Below are 19,620 nucleotides of genomic sequence, written 5' to 3'. Positions count from 1 at the left end.
TGCCACAATCTATATTAATTTATCTATACAGTAAAATTTTAAATTAAAATGTACAATTAAAAAACCTATACACATACATATATATTTTAGCAATCTATACATTAAATCATTATTAAAAACTTTTATGTCTCTCTCTCTCTCTATATATAAATATATATATATACACACACACAAACACACTCAGGCATTTAAATTAAAATGAATATTCTAAACAAAAAACGTATTCATTATTATTATAATATTATATATTTATTCCTTTGAAGAAGCACCAAGCTGTGGCTCCAACCTCAATATTTACAACAAACATGCAGAGAAAAATGCATCGATAGCATTGCAAAATAAGCCTCTCCAGACAAAACATAACACCGTATGCAGAACATGAGGAGGAAAACAGCTTGCAGACTGCTTCTAATCTTCTTTCCTCTGGTTAAATGACTTAATAAGATCCACTGCATGAGGACACAATGTGGGCAAGGCAGACTTGCAGCTGCCGCCCATGTGCAGAGAGAGAGACAGCAACAAATTGAGCGAGAGAGAGAGAGAGAGACAAATAAAAAATATATTAAAAACCACTGACCTGCCCAGTTATTGTCGTCCGTCAGAGTAGACAGGTCCAGTCGAGGGACATCGTCACATGGCTCTGCGGCACTAAGAGCCTCCTGGATCTTCATGGCAGGCGTCTAGCAGTGAAAAGAGCAAAGCATAAACACTAACTACACTAGAGTGGTGGCAGTGCGCTTCTTAAGCCGAGCAATACCCTTGCCTGCGCCTGCTCCCGTCTTCTTACAGGCTGGGAGGAGGCAGGGGGGCGGCGCTGCGGGACAAACCCCTGCCTGCTGATTGGCTGCCTGCCCTGCTCAAACCCCGCCCACCTTCCTTTCAGGGTAGGTGTGGCTAATTTTATGTTATTTTCTCTCTCTCCACCCCTCCCTTTCTCTGTGTGTCCCAGAGAGAGAGAGAGGGAGGGAACATGCAGAGCCCGCAAAGTACGCAGGCAGAAATGCCTTCCCGATTTCTCACTTTAGCATTTCCGAAACTCTTCCCTCTCTTTTAATATTGAACAATCACGCAGGAGGGGCCCGTGTGGGTGCAGACAGATGTAATCCAGATAAATGTGCAACTCGGCCACTCGCACAAACACACACTTCCGGCTCTGGGGCGTGGGACGGGGTCTATTTTTGGAGCAGAGGGGGGCCTTTTCCTCACTACATGCCCCGCATTACTGACAGCATGACTGAAAGTCCCGTTTACCAATATATTACGGCAGACGGGGCTTACTCATGCTAATGCAACTGGATTTGAAACGCACTTGTGCCATTGCAGACGTGCTATTTGTGGCATTGTGATTTTCATAACGTGCTCATCATGGTCCATAATTGCAACACTGCTGATATTGTGTCAATCCAAACATGGGAACAGGACTTGTGCATGGCTGTGCAAAATGCCCCTGCCAGCCTGCCAAGAGATGTGATTTTATTACCACTAGAACAGATAAGGAACGGCATGGGAAACATACAAAACTCTTCCCTCTCTTTTAATATTGAACAATCACGCAGGAGGGGCCCGTGTGGGTGCAGACAGATGTAATCCAGATAAATGTGCAACTCGGCCACTCGCACAAACACACACTTCCGGCTCTGGGGCGTGGGACGGGGTCTATTTTTGGAGCAGAGGGGGGCCTTTTCCTCACTACATGCCCCGCATTACTGACAGCATGACTGAAAGTCCCGTTTACCAATATATTACGGCAGACGGGGCTTACTCATGCTAATGCAACTGGATTTGAAACGCACTTGTGCCATTGCAGACGTGCTATTTGTGGCATTGTGATTTTCATAACGTGCTCATCATGGTCCATAATTGCAACACTGCTGATATTGTGTCAATCCAAACATGGGAACAGGACTTGTGCATGGCTGTGCAAAATGCCCCTGCCAGCCTGCCAAGAGATGTCCAGACCTCCTGTATGTCAAGATCTGTGAATATCTGTTTGACTTCACATACAAATGTGACCCTGGACCACAAAACCAGTCATAAGGGTCAATTTTTTTAGATCATCTGAAAGCCGAATAAATAAGATTTCATTGATGTATTATTTATTAGGATAGTACAATATTTGATCGAGATACAACTATTTGAAAATCTGGAATCTGAAGGCGCAAAAAAAAAATAAATCTAAATATTGAGAAAATCACCTTTAAAGTTGTCCAAATTAAGTTCTTAGCAATGCATATTACTAATCAAAAATGAAGTTTTGATATATTTAAGGTAGGGAATTTATTAAATATCTTCAACATGATCTTTACTTAATATCCCAATGATTTTTGGCATAAAATAAATATCTATAATTTTGACCCATACACTGTATTGTTGGCTATTGCTACAAAATATACCATGTGCAACTTAAGACTGGTTTTGTGGTCCAGGGTCACAAATGTGCCTCACTGCACAAATACACACTTCAATACACAGTTCACACGCAGTCCAACTGCTCTCTTAAAACAAGGGCGTGTTTACAACAGGAACGTAAACTTAATGTATATACAACGTCTGCATGCTTTCGCTGAAACTATGACGTAAACGACTTTAAATGGTGGAAGTCAGTTGATTTAGATCAACAGGCTTTCAGTAGATTTACAGCTTTCACATGATGTTTGGCCCAGAAAAACATCGCCTAAAATCTCTCCAATCAAGGGCAATCAACAGTAAACAATTCATCAGATAATCTTCTTGTCATCACCTGTTCATGACGCGATTAAAGAGGTGACCACTAATGAGATTATTTTGCTGATTACTGATGAGATTTGAGTTATTATGGACATAAATATTTCAATCTAGGAATCTCATCATATCCAGAGATGCCAAAACAGCAGTAATCTGGTCTAGAAACTCAAACTGAGGGCTATGAAAAGCCGAGAAGCAACGCTTTTGTTGAAAGAAAGTCGGGAGGGGAAATAATACGTTTAAAAGTTGTGCATGAAAAAATCTAATCAAATCGCATCCTTAAAGGACACTACAATTAAATAAAAGGTACTAAAAAAAAATCTTAACATTGTGGTTAACTGATAAAGCTCTGCATATTAGTAAAGGATTGTGCTTTTCAACACGTTCACAGAAAAGAAGACTCTAATCAGCTGCCACTATCAAATACGTGAGGAGCTCTTATACCTCAATGCACTGCATACGTGTCACAGCTGGGTACAACATGTTCTGACTGTTAGAGCGCATGAAGGAGTGAGATCTGAGATGACACACCGATTCAACATGTATTTGACATCACAATGAGCGCGGATCAAGCTGGGCTTAACAAAACCAATATTCCGAAGTCTGTATGTTTTTAGGAGAACATTGCAAACGTCTTTGGAAGATGAAGAGAAAGGAAACTGAATTGTTTGATCTCTAGATTATTTAGACTGTATCATTTTACAGACTAAACCACTGATGCAGAAACATTTTGGACGTTCACGACTATATCAACTCTATCAATGACCCTCAAACTATTTGTAAAAATGTATGAATGTCATTGCATCAGTTTAACAAACCGAGTGACATTCATGTTAAAGAACAATATCACAAGCACACGTTAAGCCAAACATTACATTTCAAGATGTTAGTTTTAAAATCACACTGCAGGTTCAGCAATGCCATAGAGACATTTTTGGTTCCCCAAAGAACCTTTCACTGATCAATTCTTATAAGAACCATTTTTTTCTTAGTGTTAAGAACATTTTAAGAATCTGAAGAACCTTTTTCCACTATATGAAGAACATTTTGTGGAATATGGAAAGATTCCATGGATGTCACAGGTTCTTCGTGGAACCATCAATGCCAATAAAGAACCTTTATTTTTAAGAGTGTGTTATTACATTGATATTACATATAATGCAATAAAATTATAATTTAAGTGTCCAAATATTTTTTGGGCCACTGTATATCAGTTTTTTGGAGGACAACCAATGATGTGCAACATAAGTGCCACAGCTCTTGGTCTGAACATGCAGGTAGACGACTAAAGCAGAAGGTCCATTGGCACGCTGACATTAAACGGTACCAGAGCCCAGATGGCCTGACAGCAGGGGTAAGAGTATAGGTGGTGGTCCAACAAATCCAGGATGTTCTCACAGTAACACCAACAAGACTATTTGGATACATTTCAGATGCTCTTCTAATCCCTTTATCCAGAGATCTGTTAATGTATATCAATGTTGACATGTATCAACCATAACAGATGATCAAATGACACAAGCCGAAAGATTTAGTACAGCTGTCTATTTGGTGTCCTTCCTGCAGGTGTCCTCTCATCTGAAATAAGTCACTCCAGACTCAACTATGTTGTTCATCTACATTTTTTACATTTTAAAAAAACAAGGCTTTGATTACAAGAACTTGTCACAGTAAATCTGTCACTGTGAACAGTGCACAAATGTAAGAACAGAACACAAGCAGGAAAGAAAATAAGATGAGGGCAGGAAATGTGATACAGGAAAAAGAAATTGAACTAAACTTACCTGAATAGAATGCAGGCCGTTGTCCTTTTGATGGTTCCTCCTGAAAACAAGAGAATTCATTAGTGATATTATAAAAGAATCACAAAACTATTCATGCTAAAAATGCACAGCTCAAACTGTAAAGATGTTGTTGTTTTTTAAACTTTTTTTCAAATTCTGATAGCCTTCAGAATACAATGCGCAGAGCTGTAGGTGCTACACACAACCAGAAACAGCACAAGAGTTGGCCCTCACAGATCTACTCTTACATTCATTCTTCTGGTCTTTAGGAATAACAGTATCTGTTCTACTTCCTCCATCATTTATGACAACTAAATAAGCGTCGTTGCACAGTAAATGTGGGCAATTATATTGTAATGTTTTCAGATTTCTGATGTCAGGGCTCTGTTTTACAAGCATAGTTTGAACAGGTGGTCTTTTTGAACCAGGGAGAAAGTTTTGAGGGCAAGTTAATTCTACTTCCCAACATACACAGAACTGGAGATAATGAATTTAGAGGGTCTAAATACCTGTAATCAGCTGACGCCATATCAGGTCCTTGGCATTCCATTGGCTAGATTTCAAAGAAAAACAACACATGTATCTTCTTAATATGTTAATAGGAGGATAAAGAAATAAAAGTTTTTCAGAACAGCAAGGTGAAAAAAAGTGTGTGAATTAGGGCTGTGCAATTAATCGAAAAACAATTTCGATTTCGGCCTCCAACGATTATGAAAATACGATAATCGGGATAAAACGATTATCCCGATTATCATTCCCCCATTCCCCCCTTTTCGTTCCTCCATAAAAGCCCAATTTCACGTGCAAATCAGTCAAATCATGTAAGGTGACTTTTGCAAAATGGGACGTGCTTGATTTATATAAGTATTTTTATTATTCACGTTTTTAAAAGCGTGAAAGAGAACTTGCGCTGCACCTCAGGATATGCGCTCAGAGACGGAACAGAACACGGACATGTAAAGTCATCTTTTAGCTCAAGGTGCGTGCCTAAACGGTCAAATACACGCAAAAATGTGTCAAAATGCGGCGCTTAGTGATTATTCATGTACACCTTCGTCGGTCATGTAATAAATGAACGTAAAGAGTTGAGAATGAAAATACGCGTGTAACGGTAAATTGGATCCGTGCGGCTCTTAAAGTGACAGCGGTCTATTTTCCTGCTGTGACTGTGTGCTTAATACTAATCAAACAACAAAACACAAATTCAAAATCACACACTGCTCTTGAGTGAAGGACTTCTGTAGCTTTAATAAGAAACAAAAAAGTTTAATTCTTATTGTGAAGAATATGCCGTTTTATTTTACATTTGATTATTAATTTCTGTAGTAGGCTGTAGACTGCTTGAGACTTGCATAAAAAAAACATTAAAGCACAGTTTGTTTCATTTGTATCTTTTTATTCTATTGTATTTGTCCTTTGCTTTTTCATTAATGACAGTTCAATTATTTTCAATAATTTTTAGGACTTTTTGTTTGTTTGTTTGTTTGAAATTCCGCTGGTCTCTACAATGTAGATGTCATAGTAACCTTATTTACAGGAAATATATATTTGATATGTATCACTATCTTTAAATAAATCACTCCAAAATAATGGAGTGGCCAAAATAATCGTGATTATGATTTTTGCCATAATCGAGCAGCCCTAGTGTGAATGTCCTATACTATTACCTAGTTGCAAGTTTACAGCAATCAAAGTGATAAACAATGTTTGCTTTAATTTTAAGTTTACTCTAAGTTACATTAAAAAAAAAAGTGGTGTCAGATTTTTGTCTACATTACAAACTATATATCTAATTATATTGGTCATCTGCCATTAAAAAACCCATATTGGTCGACCACAAGTTGACCAAGAGATGTTTTAGTAAAACCGAGACATTACCAAAACATCTGTAATGGTGTCTAATGCACGTCACTGTGGTGTACCAATAAATAAATGCTTTGAACACTGTGGTCTGGTCTGTGGTCTGAGGTGAATCCAGAATCCAAACACACACCTAACAGCATAAACATGAGTCAGCGAGAGATCCTCGTCAAAACACTGTTCCGATAAAAGCAAGCCCTGCAATTTACCTCTGATTTTCCACAGAGATGCATTATGTGCTGTCTCCCATGAACAAGGACAAGAAGGATTTGAAGATAATTAGCTGTTCCTGTCACTGTTTACTACCATGCATTAATTCATGGGGTTTTTATTGTTCTTGATGATATTCTGTTGCCATTGACATTGAGAATATAAAAGGAATAGTTCACCCAAAAATGATAATTCAAGAAAAATGAATGTCATTCCAAACCTGTATGACTTATCCTATTTTGTGAGTCACACAAGAAAGTATTTTGAAGAACTGTTTTTGTCCATATAATGAAAGTCAGTGGGGGCCAAAACAACACTGGACCCAATGACTTGCATTGTTCGGTCCCAAAATTAAATAAATAAATAGCATTGTAATAGTAATAACATTGTAAATTAACATGAACATTCACAAATGCTGTAAAAAGTTGATGCTTGTTGCAAATTCATGATACTGTACTGAACACATTGAATAATAATAAAAATGTACCTTGTAAAGTGTTACCCAAGAAAAAAGCATCATAAGTCAATACATTTCTAAAACGTTTTATCATTAGTTAATGCATTGTGAACTAGACTTCTTTAATATTGGTTAATTCCATAAACAAATACATTTTTATAAATGATGTATATTTAATGGAACATTAACAAACATGATAATATGGTAAATTAACGTGAACCTACATTAACAAATGCTACATTAACAAATGAAAAGTTCACGATACTGTACTGAATGCATTGACTAATGATAACAATTTACCTTATTATACACAGTGTTACCCAATGAATATATTTATTTTTAGGGTCAGAAGTTAATAAATGTATGTGTTTTAACATTAGTTCATGTATTAGGTACCGTGAACTAGAATTTATCGGTAACACTTTATTTTACGGTGTCCTTGTTACACGTTACATGTGCTTACTATTATAATAACAATAAATTATGCATAATTACATGCAAGTAACCCTAATCCTAACCCTAACCATATAGTAAGTACATGTAGTTAATTAATATTACTCGGTACTTATATGTAGAATTACACTGTAACAAGGACACCTTAAAATAAAGTGTAACCAATTTATCATTATTGGTTAATTACATATACTAATACATTTTTAACATTTCAAGTTGTATAAATGTTATAAAGCATTACCCAGGAAATTGGTATTTAAAACACTATTTGGATACAATCCAAGTGGTTTTTACTATGGCGTTATGTGGTTGTTGGGCTGTTGCTAAGTGGTTGCTTACTGGCCCAAGTCAAAATAACTCATTTTTTGGTCCACCATATAAAAAATGTATGCATATTGCTTCATTTCTGAAGCATAAAAACTGCCGGACGAGTTGAAGCTGGGTTTGTTGAAATCTCTCCCACTTAGTATAAGCACTAGTAATAGTGATGCTTGCAGGAAGAAAAAGAGAAGGCCATGGAGATAAGCCTAAAAAGCAGACTTACGGTGGGGGCGTCCTGGTTGTCTGAGTGCTCGGTCAGTGTGGGACTCTCTTTGGTCTTCCTGTTTCTCTGAGCCTCGTGTGGTGGCAGCAGCAGACGCCCGTCACCCTCTGTGACCCTCACACCCGGAGACGGGACGTTCTCTTTATCACCCTCGACCCTGAGAAAGACACAGATTCGCTTTCAGACACCACAGAATGAACACGTGACGAGGCGAGGACTTTCTGTGCTTGCCCTTTACTCAAGGGATCAACTCTTAAGAGCGGAGCAGAAATGAAGCTGTCCCGGTGATACCTCATCTGACTGTTTATTTACATCTGTCTCTTGAGTTGGATCAGTGTGTGTCACACAGCACAACTGCTGAGCCACTAATCTAATGTTTTCCATGTCTCTGTGGATAGTTTGCTCAGAGTTCCTGTCGACAGGATTAGTTAGATCGCTCGGAGATCCAGCCAGCAAGCAATGACCCAAGCTGGAATGGATCATTACTAATCCACATGTTTTATCAAATCACTGTAATAATATGGGATTAACTAAATACTTTTGCTAGGTTACAATTAGTGATAGGTCAATAATATACAGTAACAGTAGTTTAGCTAGACTGGCTGGTCTGCAGCTATTTGGCCATTTTAAGATTTTCAGCAATTATCTGATATCCATAACCCCCAGTGCCAGCTGTAGAAAGCTGGACATCCTTGTTGGTGGACAACGCACCAAAATTTTCAAAAACATTTTTTTGTATGTTTTAATATTAAAATATTTTAAATAAAATACATGGTAAATGTAACTTATTAATTATATTATCAATGTTTAAAACAGCTGTGCTGTTAAATATTTTTTGTAAAAACTATGATATATTTAAGGATTCTCTGATGAATAGAAAATTAAAAAGAACAGCATTTAGTTTAAATATAAATCTTCCGTAACATTACAGATGTCTTTACTGTAACTTTTGACCAATTTAATTCATCCTTGCTGAATAAAAGCATTAAAAAATCCTAAGTTTTGAATACTAGTATATATAGCTATTCTAGTCAATTCAGTGTGTTCAGGTTTATTCAGATCACACACAATGACATCAAAAGACTTGCTAATTATTGCAGGAGTCACTGTGGAGATCAGCATCACAGATGTCAACTGCAGAGAAACCGCCAACCTAAGTTGATTAAACTGTTTTTGATGATTGGAAAAACATCTTGAGCAACCAAGAAACATGAAACATTGACTAGAAGTTCACTGGACATTCTGTAATGACCTGGTTAACTGGTTGCACAGACAAGCTACCATGCCAATTGGCTGCAGTTGCACCCGAGTAAAGAGAGCCCAAGAATAGCTGTATTTCAGGAGAAACCTGCTCCTTACCTGAAGTTCTCCTCTTGTTCTCGCAGATGTCTCCTCCTCGCTCGGGCTGTCGTCACAGGAGATGAAGAGTGGGCAGTCGGCCCCAAGCCCTCTGAACTCTGACCTGTGTGCATGTGTGAGTTGAAGAGGTGTTGCTCGACCGCTGAGCGAATGGTCTTCTCCAGAAAACTGGACAGAGAGAGAGAGAAAGACATGTCAACGGTCAAACGATGATTGCTTTAACTACATGAACAATGGAACTCTTCTGGCTATTCAGAAGATTGACTAATCATTTATTAAAATAATTTAATTGTCATATCAGGCTCTGTATAATTGCTTACTTTGTTAATTCAGGTCTGCAGTGTCCGGGAGAGATCTGTGAACTAAAGAAAGAGAAAAACATAAAGAAGAGAGATTTATACTGAATTATTAAGTTGAGCATCAATTGCATCCAATTGTATCCAATGAGAAACACATAACCTTTCTTAAGTCGCTGGGGTATATTTGTAGCAATAGCCAAAAATACAGTGTATGGGTCAAAATTATCGATTTTTCTTTTATGCCAAAAATCATTAGGACATTAAGTAAAGATCATGTTCCATGAATATATTTTGTAAATTTCTTACTGTAAATATATCAAAACTTAATTTTTGATTAGTAATATGCATTGCTAAGAACTTCATTTGGACAACTTTAAAGGCGATTTTCTCAGTATTTAGATTTTTTTTTTTGCACTCTCAGATTCCAGATTTTCAAATAGTTGTATCTCGGCTAAATATTGTCCTATCATAACAAACCATACATCAATGGAAAGCTTATTTATTTCGCTTTCAGATAATGTAAAAAAATTGACCCTTATGACTGGTTTTGTGGTCCAGGGTCACATATATGGTAACACTTAAGTTTAGGGACCAATTCTCACTATTAACTAAATATTAACTACAACTTTTGCCTCAACAAACTCCTAACTTGCAGCTAATTAATAGTAAGGTAATTGTTAAATGTAGGTATGGGGTGGATTAAGGGATCTAAAATATGGTCATACAGAATAAGGCATTATTATGTGCTTTATAAGTACTAATAAACAGCAAATATGCTAGTAATATGCATGTTCATAAACAATCAATAGTGAGAATTGGCCCTTAAAATAAAGCGTTACCATATAAAGTACATATATTTTCATCCATTATGGTTCAATCTTCTAGTCAACTCAGTGTGTTTTAATTTGTTGTGAAAGGACAATGACATCAAAAGTCTTGCTAATTGTTCTAGGATTGGTTTAATAACAAAACTTTGCACTAAAAAAAAGATGCTCTGGGTCCAAATATAGCATAAATATCCCATAGAAAATGTCTGAATCTTTTTCCTTCCAGTCTACAATTGATTTTGGACCCCTAAAGTGAGTATTGCATTTGAGTCGGTGTCTCTAGGGAGCTACTTCAATATATTTTTGTGCTAATGTTGTTTTTCTTTTGATGTAAAATATCATTATGTTCTGCTCTGAAATCACTGTCACTGAAGCCAAAAAATCTTTGGTTTAGTGACCTCAACAGACCATCCAAATCAGAGAAACAAATACGATTTACCACAAAAATAAAAAAGTTAAATACTCATAGATTGGAAAGATAGTTCCAGAAAATGACTCCACAGTAAAAATAGCGGCATTATCTTTTGGATCCGGAAATAGGATGAGGGTCCAGACACAACAGTTGTGTCCTTACCAGCAGCGCTTTCAGGGTCAGAGCCAGTTAACCGCTCACAGCTGACTACTCGCTATTTAAACACCATGAGCAAACTATTTTCTGCGGTATCAAAAGGAATGATCAGTAGATGTAAGCATAGATGGTGTATCAAAGGCTACCAAGAAAAGGCCAGTGAGAACAGTTATGCATTGAGATGGAGGACTAAAGATTATTTGATGAGGTTTGTCGGTCTTACATAACGCAGCGGTAATACGGTGCACTCCAAGGGTGAGGATGACGAGACCTAAATGCTGGACTGAGTACAAGCTGGCACTAAAAACCGCTAGTCTGTTAACCTAGTCCTTCCATACAGTCATCTTCCAAATCTAGTTCACAGCAGTCGGCGAAACAGGGAATCAAACTAGCGATGATTAAAAAGGCCAGAATCAAAGATATGCTTGCTACCTAAAATAATAACAAATAAAAACATGACAAACTTATATATATATATATATATATATATACAGTGGTGTGAAAAAGTGTTGGCCCCCTTCAAATTGAACTCAAGTGTGATAAACCACAGTTTTAAGAGGGGGGCAAACACTTCTTCACACAGGGTCATGTAGTTTTGGATTTTGTTTTCCCTTAATAATAAAAACCTTCATTTAAAAACTGCATGTTGTGTTCACTTGTGTTATCTTTTACTAATCTTTAAATTAGTTTGATGATCTGAAACATTAAAGTGTGACAAACATGCAAAAAAATAAGAAATCAGGAAGGGGGCCAACACTTTTTCACACCACTGTACATATGCACATATACACTACAAACACATTTTTAGAAGTAATAATTTATAAACTTTATAAATAATTTTGCTACCGTAAAAAGTTTGGGGTTAGATTTTTATTTTATTTTTTATTTTTTAATAAGTAAATATTTTTATTCAGCAAGGATACATTAAATCGATCAAAAGTAACAGTAAGGACATTTTTAGTGTTACAAAAAATTATATTTCAAATAAATGCTGTTCTTTTGAACTTTTGATTCAAAAAAGAATCCACAAAAATATGAAGTAGCAGAACAGTTTTCAACTTTGATAATAAATGTTTCAGAGCATCAAATCAGCATCTTAGAATGATTTCTGAAGGATCATGCGACACTGAAGACTGGAGTAATGATGCTGAAAATTCATAGCTTTGCATCACAGGAATAAATGACAGAAAACCGTGATTTAAATTGTAATAGTATTTCACAATATTACTATTTTTAATACATTTTTGATCAAATAAATTCAGGAGAGCATTTATTTATTTATTTTAAAAATGAATGTGTACAATATATAATATTATATCTCTCTCTCAATAGATATAACCTGTTGTTGCAGTAGAAAACTCCAGAAATATAAAAGAACACAGTTAATAAGAGCTATATTCGGCAGGCTAAAATGCTTTATTCACTGACTGACAACTTATCTGACATGAGGCCAAGTGGCCAAACACACTTCAACCATAAACTCATTCCAACAAGAGGTTAAAGGTTCCAGAAAATACACTAGTAAATTTATTTGCTTGCATTCCTTAACGACATTAAATTCAGTGTGAGGAGAACAATAAAAACAGCCCAGATCAATTAAGATTTCTCATTTGGTGTCAAAGTCATGACATAAGGGTGAGTTCATATTGAACAGAATTGTCATTTTTGTGTGAACTATTCCTTTAAGGCTCATATTCGCAGTGCCAACGAGAGTGTGAGGGATGGGCTGCATGGGAAATGTGTGAAGGGTCAGTTGCTATGGTACAAGAGGGAACCGGAGCTGATGCAATGAGTCAACACATGAAGGACCCGAGAAAACAGGCACAGGAGAGGTTTGTTTTGACCTGTTCGCTACCAGATCCATCACGCTCAGACTGAATTCAACCAGAAACTATCAGCACGTGTCCCTGACGTGACGCTAAGAGGATTTCAGTTGTTTGAGGGATCATTTGTGCGTACTACTCTGATGGTTTGTGCAAATAACATTTGTGACATTTGCTGTGCTCCATGAATTCACCTACTGACGCTGAATGTACAAGAACACAAAGTTGATTAAAAGAACACAAAGATGATTAAAAGGTCCATTCATTGAGTGATTTGGCACACAGTGTTCAGAAGTACGTGCAACATTGCCATGAACGCTGTTGTAAGATGTGTATGCGAGTCAAAAGGGAAGTAAATAATCAGAATATTGGCTGCACTGAATCACAACCGTCCAATACAAAGGATTTAGGTCCTGTTCACACAGGAATGAAACAAAAAAGAAATTCAAGTCCATTTGGCTCCAAAAATCTCAAGAATCACATGATTTCCGAACAAAGTTCTTGTGCATTTGTGTGTGTGTGCAGGGTGCTTCCCTCTTGTTGTAAAATGTAAAATGCGTAAATTGCCATCTCACCGTAAAGCCTGCTAAGAATTAGGGTGCCGCACGTACCTAAAAAGACATTTCGCAAGATTTCTTGGAGAATCGGAGTAGAAGGGAAATATTTTCCCACTTCACTGAAGCTCTTAAGTGGTGTTACACAGTCTGACAATGGTATTAAAATAATAACTGCCGTCATGAATTACAAAACGGAAATCCTGCTAAGCCACCACCTCCCCGAGTGAACAACAAGGCCCTTTAGACAAAGCTTTTGTTCTGCGGGAAATGACGGAAAAGTACCACTTCGCTACATCAAGGAGAATTTTAATGATTTTGATAAAGAATATCTCTTTGGTTTTGAGACTTTAGTCTTTGCAACTTCAGGGATCTTATCTATGCACAATCAGCTTGTAACACTCCAAAGAGAAAGGAAAACTTGAAATCGCATCATATGACCCCTTTAATCAACAGGTTCAAACATCACAAGAACATTCTTGAGATGTAAACACCGGTAAGCAGGCACAGAAGTATGCAGTAAGCTGATATTTGGCACAAAGGCGAGATTGCGGGATTTCGGTTCCTTTCAAGGGCCCACAGGAAGATGTAAGGTCCACATATACGTACAGAAAGTGACAGCAAGCTGACAAGACAGCTAGATCAACTGAAATACTGTACTGTTTACTAAAATCCAGGTTTAATTATTGGAAGGCTCCTCTGTCGGATGAATATTACAATTACAGTTTTCTAATCCTCATGCAGTAACTGCTCCTAAAATTTCTCAATTGAAGATAATGTTAGTCTTAAAGGGTACAGTGGAACCAGGTGTTGGGTTTGATAACATCAGCTCTGAAAAAGAAAGTCATTCCAGAGATGGAGCAAGTTTTGTTGAAAGATTATGAAGACAAACATTTTCATTGGAATAATGTAAACTGATTAACTGAACACCGTAACACCATTCAATATTACTTAGCTTGCTTGCTGGACTGTTTGAGATGACATTTACCCCAGACCGTGTTACATAAGTGTGTCAGGTATACAGACCCTCTCACATCAATTGTTCTTATTGACATATACGCTTATGGCGTCTGTGTAAGAACAAAAATCTATTTTGGACAAGTGACCACATTTTCAAGCATGTTGAACCTGTATGAAGAACCAGTATCTGAGAAAATGCAAAGTTCACCCAAAAAAAGAAAATTGGAATATGTTCCTATACAAGCACTTTCCCTACAATACATTTAGTGTAGTAAAAAGACAAGCTTACTGAACTTGATTTTGTATTAGAATTAACATTACTTGTGTCTTATGTTAATGACTCAGCTTAAAACCCCATAACCTGATTATACAAAAGTAGTTTAACATCTGGCATGCAAGAGTCATCTAACATCAGCTGAATGGTAAAAACTCATGATGAGTCACTAGCATCATATTCCCTCTCAGTTTACAACATATTACAGAGCCATAAAAGGACAAGGGTGAACAGGGAAAAAGGATAATTTATCAATGCTATAATTTAACAAACTGATAAGAGGACATTTTGAGTGCTTGTATATTTAGATTGCAAAGTTCAGTCACAGATAGGAATGATCTAAGAATGACACCACTTTTTAGTGTGAAATGTTAATCTTAAAATTGAAATTACTGAGAAAAAGGGGAAAAAAACATGGAGATCTCTTTATAAGCTTGTTAAATTAAGGCTACGTCCACACGAAGCCAGAGCTTTCCCTATCTGATCCTTTTTTTCTCCCTCGTCTCAAGAAATATCTGCGTCCACACGAAACCATAAAACCGACACAAAACGATGTAGTATACATGCCAGACCAGCATGTGGCACTGTAATTCTGCCACAGAGATACACTAAAAACGGAGAAGAAGACTTGGACTATGCGCATAAACCTTGAGCACGGTCTACAAACGAACATGGAACAATACATTTATTAATCTGTGTTAACGTTAGTTAATAAAAAGACAATTGTTCAGTGTTTGTTCATGTTTTTATTGCTGTTAAATGACGTAGCGGTGTCTGACTAGGGGCGAGACGTGGGCTGATGACGTCATCGTTTCAGAAAATATACGGATTCGCTGTCCACACGAAAACGCAAGGACGGCGTTTTCAGATTTATCCACTCTGGGACCCGGTTTCAAAAAATATCGGTTTCACTCTCCCAAAACGCCGGATCCGTGTGGACGAAACGCCTATATGATACAAAATGTATGCGTATACAGCTAAACGCGTCTCCGTGTGGACGGGGCCTCAATTGTTCAGTGACATGCTCAGGCTCCATCATGGTGAGAACAGTTATCCATTTATCGGTGTCTTATGATCAGGATAGGGGAAATATTGGTAAGTACAGTGAAAATCAAAAATAATAAATAAATACATACATAACCCACACACAAGTAGGCTGTGGCAGCTTAGATAAGAATTTAAGAGTTTTTAATGCTGTTAAACAACCGTGTGCAGCTGATCTCGTCTTTTCTAGATTTCATAGGATTATTGTCTGGTTTGAATCTTTTAACTTTTTTTGGCATTTCTGTAGCCCTGCAGTAAAGATAAAGGACACAACCTAAAGCAGGTAATTAACCTGCATACATAGGTATAGTTTAACATATTGATAAGATAACATTTCAGATGATTATATTTGTATTATGTACTGTTGTGCTGCTCAACATTTTTACACACAGTACATGGTATATACAGAACAGTTCAAAAGTTTGAGGTCAGTAAGAATTATTTTTAATAAATGTTTTTTTTTAAGATTTTCTTTTTAAGAAAATTTTAAGATTTCAATTTTTTTTAAATGCTGTTTTTTTGACCTTTCTAATCAAGAAACCTGAAAATATATCCCGGTTTCCACAAAAATAGCACCACAACTGTTTTCTGCATTGATAATAATAAAACGTTAATAGTAATAATGTTTCTTGCACAGCAAATCAGCATATTAGAATGATTTCTGAAGGATCATGTGACATTGAAGACTGGAGTAATGATGCTGAAAATTTAGCTTTGCATCACAGAAATAAATGACATTTTAAAATATACTCAAATAGAAAACAGTTATTTTAAATTGTAATAATATTTCACAATATTACTGTCTTTATTGTATTTTTTGATCCAAAAAATGCAGCCTTGGTAAGCATGCATAAAATAATATAATTAAAATAAATTAAAATTTAATTAAAATAAATAAATAAATAAAATTTAAAAAAATAATTAAATAAATAACGTTCACACAGCAGTAAATGTCCATGCAAAGCGCACTGACCTGTTGAAGGTCTCTGTAGATCTGGCAGGGCTTGCGGTCCGAGGGCTTAGGTTCATGCCGTCAGCGCTGGAGCTGATGCTCCGGTCTGGAGAGTGTGGAAGAAACTGAGCTCTAGCACCCGAGCTTCTGTCTGGAAGATGGGTCAAAGGCCTGGAGACGGGATCACCAGAGGGAGCCGGCTGAGGAAAAGATCTCGGCACAGCCTCTGTCTTTATCTTCTTCACCTGAAAGACAGAAATCGAAAGAAAGATGAAGACAGAGGGACAGAAATGTAGATTCATTACAAGAACACCCATTAGTTTGATGACCCCAGGAAGCACCAACATGAAGATAGTTATACAGCACAATAACAACTTAGCTCACATTTGTCTTACCTTTCTAACCGATAAAGGCTGTACATGCCGGAAACCAGTTGAATAAGTGTAATAGCTAAAAAATCTCACACGCACATGAGCCCAGTCAAATTCAGATCGATCCACTGCCACTTAATGATGCAAATGATAAACAGACCTTAAACTATAAGGTTTAATTCAAGACTGCAGCAAACATTGCCACCATTATCCTAGGACCACAACTGTGTTTGGCCAGAAGGGAGTCTGAATCCAAACTTTTGAGCATTGATTTGTGAATAACAGGCCAATCTCGTACAGCAAAGTGGTAGAGATGACCAAATTTAACTCACAAAGCAAATGAGATCATGTAACAAAGTCATGTAAAACGAAGACTACAAAAGGATTAGATTGACCTTCAACGCACTTAGTCCTGAAGGCACAGACGGTCAGTAGGTAATGGCTTTGACTACGGTAAAGAGGACACTATCGATCGCAGCCCACGTGGGAAACATTTAAGGCACAGTAACTAAGCGAAATCTGGACATCGATACACTAATGTGTTAATGATGCAAACAGCACCGGAAAATCATTGTTTTATTGAGTTGTGCGTTAAACGCTTTCGACTGACTGTTTATAGAAGGGTCGAAGCACTAACGTCATGCAAAAGCACAGGACGCTGTGGTGTGATCTTTAAGATGTTAGACATTAATTATAAGTTAAATTTCAGTCAGCTCGTCCCACAAACATATGGCTTTAGAAGCTTTGGAATATAGTGCACAGATAATATAAACTTCTTTTATGTCAATTTTGGCCCCAGTACTCATTCACTTACACTATTGTTCAAAAATTTGGGATTAATAAGATTTTTTTTTTTTTTAAATAAGCCTCTGATTCTCACCATGGTTGCAATTATTTGATCAAAAATATAGTAAAAACTGTAATATTGCGAAATATTATTACAATTCAAAATAGCTGTTTTCTATTTGAATATATATTTCAAATCTAATTTATTTCTGTGATGTAAAGCAAAATTTTCAGCATCATTACGCCAGTCTTCAGTGTCAGAAATCATTCTAATACATGGATTTACAGCTCAAAAAAATTTCTTATTATTATCAATGCTGAAAACAGTTGTGCTGTTTAATTTTTTTGTGTAAACTAGGATTAATCAAAAGAAGGTTTAAAAGAACAGCATTTATTTGAAATAAATAAAAATCTTTGGTAACATTATAATCAACTTACTGTGTACTTGTTGAATAAGTTAATTCATTTCTTTAAAAAAATAAATAAATCTTACTGACCCCAAACTTGGTGAATGGTAATATATATTACATTGAAGAGGGTGGCCATATTCTATAAAAATTCACTTTTTGTGTTAAATAGAAGACAGAAAGTCTTACGGTGTTTGAACGATATGATGGTTTGCATTATTTTTGGTAAAGTACACAAAATAAAACTTTTCCCTGCTCTTTGCTGAAACCTTGCATCATTTCTTACCTTCTTTTTTCTCAGTGTTGGTATAGGATTGTCTGGACTAGACTCGCTTTCTCTAAACGGGTCTGTATTGTCAACTGGAGTGCATTGAGTGACCTGACAAAAACACAGAGAAATCAGTCTACAAATCTTAAAATTACAGTTTTAATAAACAATGCATTCTGCGTTTACAGTAAACTGTAAAACCTGATTCTAAAAACAACTTCCAGAATAACAGAACTAGATTTTTACTAGACGTTTTCTGTATAACGTGAGTGGTGCTTTTCTACTGGATCTGTTAGCCAACTTTAACACCCACTAAATTTAGAAACAAGAAACCGCATGATTTGAGGTATCAAGAGTTTAATAAAATAGTTTCATATTTTTTTCCCCCTCACCTCTCATAACAAACCTGACTCCCTAGTTACATTTCAACAGAGACTTATAACACACCTACCAGATTCACCTTCTTGTTGATAATGCAGTCACCTCGACTGAACAGTAAACAAAACACTCAAAACAAATTATGTAAGCATATATAGAGATGGTAGCTCCAGCTGACACCATCAAATATCAATGGTTAGTGTAGTGGTAGCTCCTTCGCAACCAAAGATGCGGTCCATTTTTGTAAACTCTTTGAACCTCCAAGACCATCCCAATGCAAAGTTCAAGTAAACGTAGGACAAATAAGGTCTCTGTAACCTTTGACCCATGTTCTATGAAGGTTAATGATAAGCAAACCATTTCCTTCATGATTCTGTGATCGTGTGTTTGCTATTGATCAGCACAACAGAAAAAACTAATCATAAAACTTAATGCCAAGTACGATGTAATCCTCCAAATCAAGGAAATGTTTAAAGGGGTCATAGGATGCTATATGCACTTTTACAAGTTGTTTGAACTGAAATGTGTGTTGGCAGTGTGTGTACACAACCACCCTATAATGATAAAAATCCACCCATCTGGTTAAATGTTTTCCCCTTTCTCAAATCGAGCCGATCTCAGATGCCTGTCTGTGTGACGTCACACAGACAGGCCCCTCCCACGATAGTTTGACTGACAGTAGTGTTTCAGCACAGACTGGACTGGCGTCTTACCTTAG

General features: G+C 36.7%; 1 protein-coding gene across 6 annotated transcripts in view; it reads right to left on the bottom strand.

The window, feature by feature from the left end:
* Nucleotides 1–19,620, bottom strand: part of LOC107729380 (protein FAM13A) — a 55,701-nt gene that overhangs the window by 10,993 nt on the left and 25,088 nt on the right. For 4 of the 6 annotated variants that reach the window (XM_016539856.1, XM_016539858.1, XM_016539861.1 and 1 more), the window contains exons 7-14: nucleotides 18,543–18,635; nucleotides 16,714–16,937; nucleotides 9,712–9,753; nucleotides 9,392–9,559; nucleotides 8,033–8,189; nucleotides 5,018–5,061; nucleotides 4,509–4,548; nucleotides 578–680 (exon numbers count right to left, since the gene is read on the bottom strand). In XM_016539856.1, the coding sequence (XP_016395342.1) occupies nucleotides 578–680; nucleotides 4,509–4,548; nucleotides 5,018–5,061; nucleotides 8,033–8,189; nucleotides 9,392–9,559; nucleotides 9,712–9,753; nucleotides 16,714–16,937; nucleotides 18,543–18,635 (871 nt within the window). The remainder of the gene's footprint in view (nucleotides 1–577; nucleotides 681–4,508; nucleotides 4,549–5,017; nucleotides 5,062–8,032; nucleotides 8,190–9,391; nucleotides 9,560–9,711; nucleotides 9,754–16,713; nucleotides 16,938–18,542; nucleotides 18,636–19,620) is intronic. The other 2 variants (XM_016539860.1, XM_016539862.1) reach the window with 1 other exon arrangement.

Source organism: Sinocyclocheilus rhinocerous, unplaced genomic scaffold (genome assembly GCF_001515625.1).
Source record: "Sinocyclocheilus rhinocerous isolate Xijiao unplaced genomic scaffold, SAMN03320098_v1.1 scaffold1148, whole genome shotgun sequence".
NCBI lineage: Eukaryota > Metazoa > Chordata > Actinopteri > Cypriniformes > Cyprinidae > Sinocyclocheilus > Sinocyclocheilus rhinocerous.
The sequence above is the reverse complement of the archived record's forward strand: the minus strand, read 5'-3'. Positions and strand labels throughout refer to the sequence as shown.